Source organism: Marmota flaviventris, chromosome 6, assembly GCF_047511675.1.
Source record: "Marmota flaviventris isolate mMarFla1 chromosome 6, mMarFla1.hap1, whole genome shotgun sequence".
NCBI lineage: Eukaryota > Metazoa > Chordata > Mammalia > Rodentia > Sciuridae > Marmota > Marmota flaviventris.
Window position 1 is genome coordinate 157,392,085 of NC_092503.1, and position 13,476 is coordinate 157,405,560.

General features: G+C 50.1%; 1 protein-coding gene across 2 annotated transcripts; it reads left to right on the forward strand.

Annotated features, from left to right (window-relative positions):
• Positions 1-10: 10 nt before the first annotated feature.
• Btn2a1 (butyrophilin subfamily 2 member A1) lies at positions 11-8,414 on the forward strand. Of its 2 annotated transcripts, XM_027948287.2 has the most exons (8): positions 11-213; positions 548-678; positions 1,408-1,755; positions 3,848-4,129; positions 4,490-4,711; positions 5,387-5,407; positions 5,499-5,525; positions 6,857-8,414. In XM_027948287.2, exons 2-8 carry the CDS (start codon positions 597-599, stop codon positions 7,453-7,455), a joined length of 1,581 nt encoding a protein of 526 aa, XP_027804088.2. In that variant the 5' UTR covers positions 11-213; positions 548-596; the 3' UTR covers positions 7,456-8,414. The 2 variants fall into 2 exon arrangements, with proteins under 2 accessions (XP_027804088.2, XP_027804090.1); XM_027948289.3 differs by lacking the exon at positions 1,408-1,755 and having other exon boundaries at positions 12-213.
• Positions 8,415-13,476: the final 5,062 nt, after the last annotated feature.

Here is a 13,476-nt window from a genome sequence, read left to right on the forward strand (position 1 = left end):
TCGGTGTGCGCAGAGCGGACCGGGTCGGAGATCCCGGGTCGTGAACCCCCTGCACCCCGCGGCCAACGGGAGGCAAAGAAAACGTGTCCGCGCCCTTTGGGAACAGCTGGTTCTCCCGCGGTGGCTGTGCCCCGGGGTGGGTGGAAAGAAGAGGAGCGGCCCTAAAATCCCCATCCGAGGGTCGGAGAAGAGAAACGCGGGTCAACGCTAAAGGTAGGAAGGGCCCGGCGGCGCGCAGGTGGGGACCGTCCCTGTGGGGGGAAAGCTGGCCCCGGGCTCTGCGCGGGGCCGGCCCGTTAGGGGGTGGAGCCGGGCGGATCGTGGGGAGGAAACTGAGTGTCGCCGAGAGCTGGCCTCTGCGCAGAGAAGTGCGCCCAGGGGGCAGAAAGCTGCCTGCCCGGCCGCGGCTGGTAGTTTATTTCCGCGAATGTTAAGCGAACCCGTCCCTCGGGAGATACCTGGGATGAGGGGGTCTGTCGGCTCAGAAGTCGGGGAGCTCCTGAGACCCAACGACGCTTGTGTTGGCTTCTGCTCCTCTGCACCCCAGGCTTCTGGTCGCCGCCTGTGCTGGCTGACGCGGTCTGTCCTGGGTACCTATGGAGCCCGCTGCCTGCCTGCGCTTCTGCCCGCCAGCCTCCTTTCTCCTCTCCTTCCTCGACCTGCTGGCACTGGTCTCAGGTAGGGTTGTGTCCCACTTGCTCCTATCAGCTTTTCAAAGAGGACTGCGGCAGTGCTGATCCGTCCTTTCATTCTGAACATGGTCACTGCATTTACGCCCAGGATGTCCAGTAGAAATGAGACCCACAAAGGAGGGCTGCAGATTTCCAAGAAGCAACATTTTTTAAACGTTAAAAACAAACAGATGAAATAAACATGATAATATATTTTATTTAACCCCAATCAGATATTAATATTTAGATGCTTACTGAATACAAAATATTACTAACAAGACATTTAATATTTTTAATTCTAAATCTTCAAAATCCTGTGTACACGTTTTGTATCCTTAAACCCCGCTTTAACTAGAACTAGCCAGTGGGTACCCTATTGGGCAGTTCAAGTTTATAGTGCACTCAGGCACTGTGCTAGACTCGGGGATAGAAGACCAAATCCTTGTGAGCACAGAGTCTAGAGGATGCTCAGGGTGAGCTCCTCGCTGCCCTCCCCCTGCCCTTTTGTTTTCCTTTTAGAAAACATTAGCAACCTCGTTTGGGTCTGCTCCCAGGTATGCTGCCCACCAGCCACAGCTGCTGGTCCCCAGAATCCTCAGCACAGGAATCCCCTCTGGCCTTGGAAAGAATTTGCCTCTTTCTGGAATATCCACTTCCCTTCCCATCTTGGATATCGGATGGCAATATCCATCCAAATGAGAAGAGCCCCCTGCTGATTCTCCCCTTTGTCGAATAGCCCAGTTTACTGTCGTGGGCCCGGCTGAGCCCATCCTGGCCCTGGTGGGAGAAAACGCCACATTGCACTGCCACTTGTTGCCCGAGAAAAGCGCCGAGGACATGGAGGTGCGGTGGTTCCGGTCTCAGTTCTCCCCCGCGGTGTTCGTGTATAAGGGCAGGCAAGCGAGAACAGAGGAGCAGATGGAGGAGTATCGGGGAAGAACCACCTTCCTGAGCAGGGACCTCAGCAAGGGCAGTGCGGCGCTGGTCATACGCAACGTCACGGCCCAGGAGAACGGCATCTACCGCTGTTACTTCCAGGAGGGCAGGTCCTACGACGAGGCCATCATGCGCCTCTTGGTGGCAGGTGAGCCCCTTGCTTTGCTCCACTGCCTTTCCTAGGGTGACTTTGGGGGAGTTGCGCTCTGAATCTCAGGCCCTCTGCAGAGCAGCAGATCGTTGCCTGGATCCCTTTAAAGACTCTGCCGCGTTTTCCTCTTCTTCTACCCTCGGGCCACATGGAGGGGTTGGGTCGGCTCAGCCGTGGGCACACACAGGCTCAGTTGTGGCCCTGGCAGGGGAGAATGGAAGACAGTTCAGATTCCTGCCTTATGGCTAAAAGAGAAGCCCTGTGGGTAATTGCACCAGGCAACTGGAATAAGCAAGCTCACATTTAAGCCACATTTGTGGATAAATATTAATGTCTTTTTTCCCTTTTCCCAAATATTGATTGCAAAGCGAGTGACTGACATGTAAGCAGATGATATCATTCCAGTGTGATTAAGTACAGAGGCCAAATTATATACTAAGCCTGGGTCCCACAGAGAAACTGATGGAGAAATCTGCCAGGAGCAGTTCCAAGAGCCTCCAGCATGAAAGTGGGATGAATTGGGATTTCTAGGAGTGAATGACATCACTCCTCAGCATCAGTACATTAGGTTTTAAAATAAAGATCTGATGACTGGAAGGGCCTTTGAGACATAGAGGAATCAATGTTGGCATTTTCATTCACTAGACCTGAGGAAGGGAGTTTTGAGTCAAATGGTAACTGGTAAAAGACCCCATCTGTTTTGCTTGTAAGGGAAGCCTTGTTTCTGCCTGACAGTACACAATGGGGAAGGAAATTCTGCTGACCCTTTGGCCCTGCCTGAGGGCAGTTCCACTGCTGGCCACCTGGGTGCTGGAAACTCGACTCTCCCTGCGTCACCCTTGCCATAGGATTGTTTGCTTGTTTTTCCCTTGATTTTTTGTTTGTTGGGTTGATTGGCTGGGTGATCTGTCCCCTAGACTACTGTCTTGTGCTTATCGAACCCCATAGAATGTTTTGTATCATTATCTCCAAATTTCTGAGTCATTTTTGAGTCTTATTTCTGTGTAAGTCTTTAAAATCTACAGCTTTTTTTTTTTCCTTGACAAAAAATCAAGTTGAGCAAGAAGCACTGTACTTACATGAGTGCTTTAATTTCCTGGCCTTAATATAATTTTCTGGGTGAATTTAACAAGGGAATTATTCAATGGAAGTTCGAATGATCATTGATTGACACATGATTAACAGGACAAAGGGCTCCAGGACCATGTGTCTGCACCTTCCTCTCACCTAGAATTCTCTTCCATCAAAGACTCTAATTTAAAGATAGAATATACTTGGAAGAGTCTGGATTTCTCGGGATGTTCTGGTGGCATACACCGAGGAAGGGATATTGTTATTTTAAGTGTCTCAGGTGCATTCAGGTCTTCCAAACAGGTAACTGTTGGGAGGTACGTTCAAAGGCACCTGACTGAAAGCCTGTGGGAAGGCATCATCTCTGAATTGGGCCAGGGGCTGACTTTGCAGGATCACTTTATCCACTCTCCTGAAAACAGCAGGTCCTATGGAGGTGAGCATCTGTGGGTGGTTTCTGGCACTGCTTGGCCAGGCAAAGGAAAGCGTTAAGTGAAACCCTAAAGAGAAGAGAAGGACAATGTCTTGAGGTCAAAATGGCAGTGTCTCTCCATGTTGTGTTATTCTAGAATTTCAGGAGGCCAGGGCTACTGAGAAGCTATCCCAAAGAGTAGAAAGTGAAGCCCTCTAAGCCTGCCCAGGTGGGTTGCACTGGGTAGACCCCCTTGGAAGTGAGAAAGTTGGGTGGGAATAAACCACTATTGATTACAGCAGACAGCAGTGCGTGTGCTGTCATGAGCCTGTAGGTGGCGCCCAAAGTCTGCTTGGTCTGTTTGGCACTGTGGCCTCCTGGTGATGTCCAGCACGGGATTCCTTCCTTCTTTCAGCTTTCCCTTCCTCCCTTCTTCCTTTTCCTTCCTCCCTGCCTTCAGAAAGAGCCCTGCAGGAATGCACGGACCTTGCATGTGCAGCTGCCCACTTCTCTTCCCGCTGCCTTGGCTCCTAACATTAGAGCTGATGGAAAACACCAGGGCTGGGAGACCACCACCTTTTAGCTGAGCCCTGGTCTCTCCCCCAGGCCTGGGCTCTAAGCCTCTCATTGAAATGAAGGGCCATGAAGACGGGGGCATCCTACTGGAGTGCACATCTGGAGGGTGGTACCCAGAGCCCCACGCGGTGTGGAAGGACCCCTATGGTGGGGTCATGCCTGCGCTGGAGAAGGCTTACACAGTTGACAAAGACGGCCTGTTCACAGTCACCTTGGCTGTGATCATCAGAGACAGCTCCATGCGGAACACAACCTGCTCCGTCAACAACACTCTGCTGGGCAGGGAGATGGAAAGTGTGATCTTCATTCCAGGTAAGCCCTCTGCCCTCTGCAGACTCCGACTTGTGAAGGTAGGATCCTCAGCAGAGAGTGAAGCCCAGTGGTGACGGGGGCCAGGAGTGTGGGTGGAAGGGTCCTAGGCTGGGAAGAGCTAAGCTGCAGCTGAGCCAAGGCCTCTTCCCTGATCACAGGGAATTTAGGAGCAGAAATCTGGTCCTTTTTTCCCTAGTAAGATCCCTGTGCAGCAGCAAATTTTCAAGATTAAGAAAAAATAAGCCATGTGTCTCTCTCTGGCATCCTCCGAAACCCACACAGCAGGTCCCTACGGCAACTCTTCACTGCTCCCCAGTGTCCCGTCTGTCACTCATGGGGCTTTCCTGGCTCCCTTTTCAGAATCCTTCATGCCCAGGGTATCTGCCTGGATGGTGGCCGTGGCTTTCATCCTTCCCCTTCTGATCCTCCTCCTGTTCGGGAGTGTCAGTCTCATCAAGAAACTCCACAGGGAAAAAAAGATTCTGTCAGTGGAAAAAGAGACTGAACATGAAGAGAAAGAAGCCGCACGTAAGAAACTGAGGAAAGAATGTATGGAAAAAGAGGAAGAACGCCAAGCAAAAGGTAAAGGAGTCGAGGAGGGTTCACGTCACAAAGGGACAGCATTCAGCAGAGGAAGCACAGAAGCAGCCCCAAGGGCTGGTGACCAGGTCCTAGAAAGGCACCCCCGGCAGCTCACTCTCTTCCATCAGGCCAGGGTTACCCTCCTCCATCTGGCTGCACAAAAGGAAGACTAAAACCATACCAATGCTACCCCACCACCAGACTGTACATCATTGCCGCAGTCCGGCTGCAGCAGAATAACCGGGGGGTGACGAACAACTTGTGTAGATTGATACAGCAGGAGTGGGAGCCGTTTATTGCAGGACAGGAGCAGTATTTATACATTCCACACAGCTTATCTAATTAGCATAAACTAGATACATCAGTCAACCAATAAGGAATCTCCACACTTACTGGCTCGCTTTTGTTACTTCTCAAACCACTCCCTCTGGCATTTTGCCAGGCACCATCCAGACTTGTTTACCAACTCTAACATTCCGCTGGCTAAATGCCAGGTGTTATTTTGACTTGTTTACAGACTCTAACACATCATCTCTGGTTTCTGACAGTGGCCCAGGCCTGGGGGGCGGGCGATGTTGGTGTTACAGAAGGGGCGGATCCTTCAGGCTTTAATACAAATTCAAATTCTCTTAGTGCTGCTATGAGGAAGTTATTTTGTTTCTGTTTCTTTTTCAGAGCAACTTCAGGAGGAACTGCGTAAGTGTAGCCTTTCCTGAACTGTTCTGTGGTTTGAGTTCCCTTGGTTAGCTATTATCTGGGGACATTGACCTCTGTCTGTTGCTTGCAGGATGGAGGAGAACGCTCTTACATGCTGGTGAGTGCCTCTGACATCCCTTCACATCCAGGGCTCTCTCCCCACTAGCCTGCAGGACTCCAGAGGAGATGAACAGGGCCAAGGCTGGCTGGGGTGCGCCACAGGTGGCTGAGGGCCATTGGCCAACAGACCCACCAACACTGGATCCCTGCTTTCTCAGGGAATCCTTGCAGGGTTTAATCAGCCCCACAGTCTGCTTCTCACGATACTTCCTTTTAAAGAAAAAAATTGATCCATGATTACCAGAGTATGCATACAGAGCAGCCCTCCCTGAGAGTTACACTTCAGTACTGGTTGCTCTTGGATCCTGGATTAATTTGAATTAATTAAACAGTGCTGTTTTTATGACCTGAGAGATAGTTAGGCTCTGCACAGTTGAAGCCTGGCGTGGGGAAGAGGCAATAAGCTTCCTGTGCCTGACTAGAGGGTGAACAACTGGGTGTCCAGAATGCCTGTGTGCTCCCAAGACCGTGTTGACACTCTGAGCCTTCCAGGAAAGGCGAGCAGGGCAAGCGGACTCCAAGACCCTACTCTGAATGAGCACTTTGCCCTAAGCACACAGTATAAATGCAGGTTTCACCAGATGCCATGTTGTGTGGACCTTGACACTTTAGGAGATATTCAAAATTGTCACAATTTGGCACACCATCACATTCAGACATATCAACGTGGGGAAAGGAGGAAATCATTTAACATAGTAAAAAAGATAGACAGAATAAGCAGTAATTCACGCAGAGGGGGGTCTGAAGTATTTCCTGCCCCCAGAAAGGACGTCACTGTGGACTTCAGAACCATGTTGTTAAGAACAAAATGGATGGAAGTATATATGTTAGCCAAACACTTCTCAGGCAGCAGGTTGTCTTTGGGAGACATTGTCCTCCTCATTTTCCCTTTGAAGGGTGCCCACCTCAGCTGTTAATCAGTTGTCACCTCGTCAAAGGGATGCAGGGGACCAAGGAAGAGACCCTCTACCCCCCACACACTCCCTGTGATTCCCTAGCTGACCCAGGGCTGGGGGAGTGGGAGATAGAGCCTCTGTGCTGGTGTAAGCCAAACTGGCTGGTTTCTAACCAGAGTCCCAGAGGTCCACAAGAAGGCAAGTCTGAGAATGCTGAGGACGGAGGAACCTCCCATTTTGGCCCATTTGCTAAACTTCCAGGGTTTCTTAGAGGCCCAGTTGCCCTCTACAGAGGGTAACGCGGCTGTCACCAAGAGGCAGAGCTGTGGCCTCAGTGGTCCCAGCCAGCGAGCTGCTTCATCCCCCAGCAGCCCTCGGGGACCCCTCTGAGGACCAGGGAGCCCCCAGGACTGAGCCCGAGGTCTCCCTGCAGCTGACGTGGTCCTGGACCCCGACACGGCCCATCCCGAGCTCTTCCTGTCAGAGGACAGGAGAAGCGTGTGGCGGGACGCGTCCCGGCAGAGCGTGCCCGACAACCCCGAGAGGTTCGACTGCAGGCCGTGCGTCCTGGGCCGCGAGAGCTTCTCCTCGGGGCGCCAGTACTGGGAAGTGGAGGTGGGCCGCGCCATGGTGTGGGCCGTGGGCGTGTGCGCGGACGGCGTGGAGAGGAAGGGGGACGCCCTGCTGCTGCCCCAGAATGGCTTCTGGACCCTGGAGAGGTTCGGCCACCAGTACCGGGCCCTGTCCTCGCCCGAGAGGACCCTCCCTCTGGGGGAGTTCCTCCAGCGCGTGGCCGTCTTCCTGGACTGCGAAGCCGGAGACGTGTCCTTCTACAACATGAGAGACAGGTCCCACATCTACACCTGTCCGCGCTCCACCTTCTCCGGACCTCTGAGGCCCTTCTTCAGGCTGGGTTCCGATGACGGCCCCCTCTCCATCTGCCCGGTGTTCACCGGGGCCCGGGGGGCCACCGTTCCTGAGGATGGCCTGATCCTGCACAACCCAGGGACCCCTAGGAGGGGTGTCTCATAGGGCCAATTCCTTGGTCTCAGGGCCTTGTCCACTACCCTAAGGCACCCTGGGAAAACAGTCCTCCTCCCTCTGGTCCCCTGAGAACTCAGCTGCCCTGCCTCCTCCGCCTTAGGCCCACCCCAGTGCTGTCACAGGCCGGGCTGCTGGTGAGTACAGGCAAGGCCCCGGGCTTGGGAACTAAGCTCCTGAGCAAAGTGTAAGAGGCTGAAAGGACAAAAAACCTGTGGCTTCAGCATCAAGGTGACAAGGCTGAGCCCGACACTCCAGACACTGGGCAGTTGGGGCAAGGGCAATAGGATGCACCAGGATGTAAGAGGAAGGAGGGACCACAGATGGCCACCCGGGTGGCCCAGGAACAAGAGAGCTGGGTGGGGTGAGGTTAAGACCCGTCCTGACACCGTGGCCCCTGGAGCTGATGGCATTCCCACCCCACTCCAGGATTTCCAGACCACACAAGGACGTCCACACCACATATCTGCAGGCCTGGACCTGGATGAGGAGGAATGAAGGACAGTAGTACCTCTGGTCAGTCTGGCTCAGGAGTCCCTGCAGCAACCCAGGAGCTGTACTCAGTCTTTGATGAGGGGATGAGGTCCCGCTGAGCAGGTGACCCAATCCACCACAGGGCTCAGGGCAAGTGGGGACAGCAGCTGTTTCAAGCTTCTTGGTCTCAGGATGACTTTAGACACTTAAAAATTATTGAGGAACCCAAAGAGCTTTTGTTCTTTTGGCTTAATATCTCTTATTATTTATGGCATTTGAGATTGAAACTGAGAAATTTAAAAAGTATATTTATTATTAAAACAACAAGAATAAACCAACCATGGGTAAACATAAATAGCTCTCTTAAGAAAAATAACTTACTTCCTAAGCAAAAATAGATTTTATTGAGAATTGTGCAATTATTTAAGTTATTGCACATCTAATGTCTGGTTTAATAAAAGATGGCAAAATTGTCATATTTGCCTTTGCATTTAATTTGCCGGGATATCATACAGGATCTAGAAAGCTACAGTGTACACTGGTGAGAGAATCAGAGTGAGAGCAACAGGAATGCCTTATTACTACTAGGAAAGGGATATTAATATTGCAGATGGCTTGAAACTGTATCAGACATCAACCAGGAACCCATAATCCATATTTTGGGAACCAGGATAGAGAATCCTGGAATCCAAGTCGATTTGCTGGCTTAAATGGCCATATTTTATAGTTCAGACAATTTAGTAATCCAGTTGAAAAACTGGGCTGAAAAAAAAATTATAAGCCTAAAATTGTATTCCTGGAACCACGAATGCACACACTATAGAAAGAATCAGGACACATTTAGATAGCGGATCATTAAGATGGAAGACTGGGTTGTTACTTATGTGCATGTCTCAGTCCATTCAAATACTTTCAACCAAGCTTTTAAACAAGAGAAATTTATTTCTCACAGTTGTGGGAGTTGGGGAGAAAGAAAGAGAGAAAAAGACAGAAAGAGAGAGAGAGATAGAGAGAGAAAGTCCAAGATGAAGGTGCCACCCACTTCCTGGTTCACACTCTTTTTGTGGTGTCTTCAGCTGGAGGATGGAGCAAAGGAGTTTTGTAAGATCTCTATGAGAAGATATTCTTCTCCCTCATGGGGGATCCACACCCAAGACACAGTCACCTCCCAACTGCCCCACTTTCAAACGTTTTCACACTGCAGATTAGATTTCAACACATGAATTTTGGCAGGACACAAAACATTCAGTCCATCGTCGTAGTGTATGTATTGTTTTTACTTCTGTTGTTGTTTGAACTTTATTTATTTATTTTTGGTACTAGGCGTTGAATCCAGGGATTCTTTACACTGAGCCACACCTCCAGCCCCCACCCCACCCCTTTTAAAAAATTTTTTGAGACAGTCTCACTAAATTGCTGAGGTTGGCCTTGAACTTGCAATCCTCCTGTCTCAGCCTCCAGCACCATTGGGATTACAGGCATGCGCCACACCTCCAGCTTTATTTGAACATTTTTAAATAAAAGCAGCATACTGTGAATAAGGAGTCAAGTATTGCTAATAATGGGCTGTATATTAATTTAAGACATTTATAGATTTTCATTGTTCTATATGACCAAGGGCCTCGGGCATGCTGGGCAAATTCTTTACCACGGAGTTATACCTCTTGCCCTAAAATAAGATTCTAAGAGAGCTTGGATGTCTTTTGTTATCATCTATATACAGAGCACTTTTTCGTAGGCTGTATCTTTGAGTTCTCACAGCAGACACATTTATCCCATTTCACAGTAACCTACTGGGGTCTAGCAAGTTGAAGTTGTATTTTTTGTTCAAGGAAAATAATAGTTCACATTCAATTTTTTTTTTTCAGTTAATCATGCCTTATCTCTAAGGTGCCTCCCGAACATAAAACTGATAAATTTGAAGTGTTTATTGACACTAGACATGAACCCAATTCTGTTCACTTAAACAGCATAAGACACAATCCCTCCCCTCCTTCGATCCGCCTCTAACCCACAGCACAGATGCCCATTTGCCCCCTGAACCAACTTAGCACCAGTCGTGCAGAAACACTGGTGAGTGACACAGACCTGCATCTTCTTGGAGAGCCATGTGTTAAACAGAAAGGAGGAGCATGGGCCAGTCTGCGGGTGGTGCCACCAGGTGTAACCACGACTGCGTTGGAGAGAGGACCGTGGGTGTGGCCTGTTTTACAGGGCCAGCTAGGGAGGGCCCCCAGAAGAGGTGTCACTTTGCCAAGGCCGAGCTGTAGGACAGCAAACCCTGGGCATCAACACAGGAAGCAGCCGTGAGTCGAGGAACAGAAAGAGGCTGGGTGCCAGAGAAAGGCAGAGGGGCCGGCAGGCGATGCAGAGACCAGGCCTGGACTCAGCACCCTGTGCAGGGCACAGCTCCTCCTCAGCACACCCTTGTCCACCTCTCAGAGGCAGCACAATCTAGCAACCAGAGAGGAAACAAGGAGGTCCCCAGCTTCCTGCGCCCTGAGGCACTGCCCCTCCTGATGGTTTCTTCTGATCCCAGTGGGCAGGTGTCCTTTCTCCTGTGAGACACTGATCCTTCACCCTCATCCAGACCCACTCTCCGGCTTCCCTGGGATTTAGCTATGCCGTCCACTCATCCATTCAACACGAGTGCATTGCTGGGCAGATGTTGGGCACAGAAGTGAAGAGAGCAGAACCCCCCAGGTCACAGAGACCAAGCTTGTGGAGGAGACAGACACAGAATATTCACTGATGTGATGAGAAACTGATGTGACTCCATTTCTGAGAAACCAGCTTCTACCTCAAGGCCTGTCCTAAGGAAGGGGGCGGGACCCTTGTCCTTGGAAAAACCTACAGAGCACTCCTAAGCACATACCCACCCTGCTGAGTTGTTTGTCTGCAAATAACAGGAGAGATCTGCAGTGCCAGGTGTCCCTGACTCAACCAGGCTAGGTGTGGACCCATAGCAACCCCCTAACAACCTCCAATCAGCATGAGAAAGGGAAAATACCTGGGATGCCAGATGACCCCAAGTAGTTTATGGTGGTTGATAACATGTTGGGAAACCATGTAGTTCAGCACGTACTCTCCTCGTGGCCTAAACCAATCTGTTCAAATGAATCCCCCTCTTGTACTAAACAATCACCCCTACCCAACTTGTTCCCGCCAGTGAATGTGCTAATCAATGTTAAGAGTTGTTGTTTGACTTTCCCGTGGTGTGGAATGATTTGCTGTATGATGTTGTGACACATAGAGTATCCCCAAAAATCTATAAAATCTCACTGAACAAAGGACCAGGACTCACTCCCTGGGACCGCTGCATCGGGAACGGAACGGTTGTGAGTCCAGGCTGGAGCTTGCAATGAAGACTCTTTTGTGATTGCATCAGATTCGGCTCCTGGAGGTCTATTGGGGTCCCACGAATCTGGCATTACAGTGGCAAGGTATATGGTGATGACCAGCACTTGAGAGAGAAATAAACCAGGGTAAGGGACATCAAAGTTGGAATTTAAAACAGGATGGTGAAGTAGGGGAGCAAACCATAACAATTTCTGGGGGTAAAAATCACCCCACATAGAGACCAGCAGCAACAAAGCCCAGAGGCAGGGGCTCCCAGGTGGTGCAGAGGTACAAAGAGCCTGCTGAGGAAGTGCCCCGGAGCAAGGAGGTGGCCTGTCAGAGGCTTGGGGGCAGATCACATGCACAGACCTTGGTGGCCTCTGGAGGGCAGTCACTGGAGTGTCCAGCAGAGAAGGGTCGGGCTCTGACTGCTGACTCAGAAATTGTTTCAGATGCTTGGCTGGGCCTGGGCTATCTTAGAGGAGGGCAGGCAGAAACCTGAAGACCAGCCGGAACCCCGCAGTGAGGTGATGATCAGCGTGGGGCGGAGCTGTGGGACAGGTGAGAGTTTCTGGTGCTAGGTTAATAATTTAAAGGCAGAGTTGAAGGCTTTGCTGGTGGACGTGGCCTTGGGTGTGAATAGAGTGGAGCCAGGTGACTCCAGGTTGTAGTCTTGAGAAACCAGAAGGATGAGGTTATCCATTTCTGAATTGGGGAGACGGAGAGACAAGGAGCAAGAGAGAATAAGCATTCAGTTATGGCTGTGTCAAGGTTGAGGGATCCCTTAGAGATTCACGTGGAGATGTGGAGTAGGTGAGTAAACACCAGTGGTGCAGTCCCGGTGAGCATGGGAGCTGGAGATGAAACAGTATGCTCAGCTTTGCTGTTTGAAAAGTTTCATGATGAACTGGGTTTAGAAGGAAGAATTGCACTTTGCTAGTGATAACAGAGACCTGAATACCACTGGCTTTAACAAGAGTTTACCTTCCTCTCACATAAATGAATTCAGAGGTAGCTGTCCAGAGCTGATCTGGAAATGACAGAGGTGTCATTCACACCCTAGTGTCCTGTTATTATTCTCTAGTGCCTCCACATGTGGCTGCTGTACCTCCAGCTCCAAAGTCCACATTCCAGACAGGAGGAAGGAGGAGGGATGTAAGAGTCTCCTAGCTGTTTCAACCTCCTCTTTTAAGGATCTCTCAAAGAAGCACAACTGCCACCCTCAAACCATTGGGTCAAATTCAGCCCCTTGGCCTCCCCTGTGTAAGAGGCATGAGCATATGGCAATAACGAGAGGGGGAGGTGGTTATTACTGAGAACACTGAACACTGAGTGGGGGGAGGTGGTTATTACTGAGAACACTGAACACTGAGTGCTGGACAGAACACAAACAACCCAGCCATCCCTTCCACACAGCTTAAATTAAAATGGTTGTGATAAAAAACTTCCATCAGCCAAGATAACAGCTAAGTCCTGGGAGATTTAATTACTTTAGGGGTCTATTTTATGACCTAAATAAAGTGAGGACTTATTTTTGGTTTGTTTATTCAAATAAAAGTCCTGAGTGCAAGGTGACAAAGTTTGTTCCAAGGACCCCTTACAATGACACCATTCACAGTCTACCTGAAGTTTAACCTCAGGGCATACTACACTGGCAGAGTGAGAAACAGAAATATATGGAGACATAATGCGGCACAAACAAGGAGCCATGGGTGAATGAAGATATTTTTATGGAAAAACTTACCAAGAAATCACTGGCAGCATTGCCCCTGGAAACGGTAAAACTACATAATGTGGTGGAGCTAAGACTTGAATTCTGGAAGTACTGAGATAGTGGACTGGGCTTTAGTACTTTCCTTCGCTCTGCTGTAGAAGGTATAACCTCCTCCACGTGCCCACGTGCATGCAAGGAGAAAACAGAAAACTGCAGTGTCATTTTAATCAATAACTCTTCCTCTCTTCACCCATTGAAATCTTCTCCTACTCGTTTTTGCTGTGCCTAGCGTAAGACATAAAGCAGGTGGATGTAAAGAAACACTGATCAGCGGGGCCCGGGGGCACAGCTGAGGGATCCAGAGGCCTTATGAATAAGGAGGGCTGGGGATGTGGCTCGGCGGTTAGCGCCCCTGGGATCAATGAGCTGAGCGGCCGGAATAAAACAAAAAACGCTGATTATACACACATACAAAACCCTGATTT

Coding starts and splice junctions, on each gene's coding strand:
- Btn2a1 (XM_027948287.2), top strand. CDS start 597: ATGGAGCCCGCTGCCTGCCTGCGCTTCTGCCCGCCAGCCTCCTTTCTC. Junction 4,130..4,489: donor AAGTGTGATCTTCATTCCAG/GTAAGCCCTCTG, acceptor CTCCCTTTTCAG/AATCCTTCATGCCCAGGGTA. Junction 5,526..6,856: donor GAGAACGCTCTTACATGCTG/GTGAGTGCCTCT, acceptor GTCTCCCTGCAG/CTGACGTGGTCCTGGACCCC.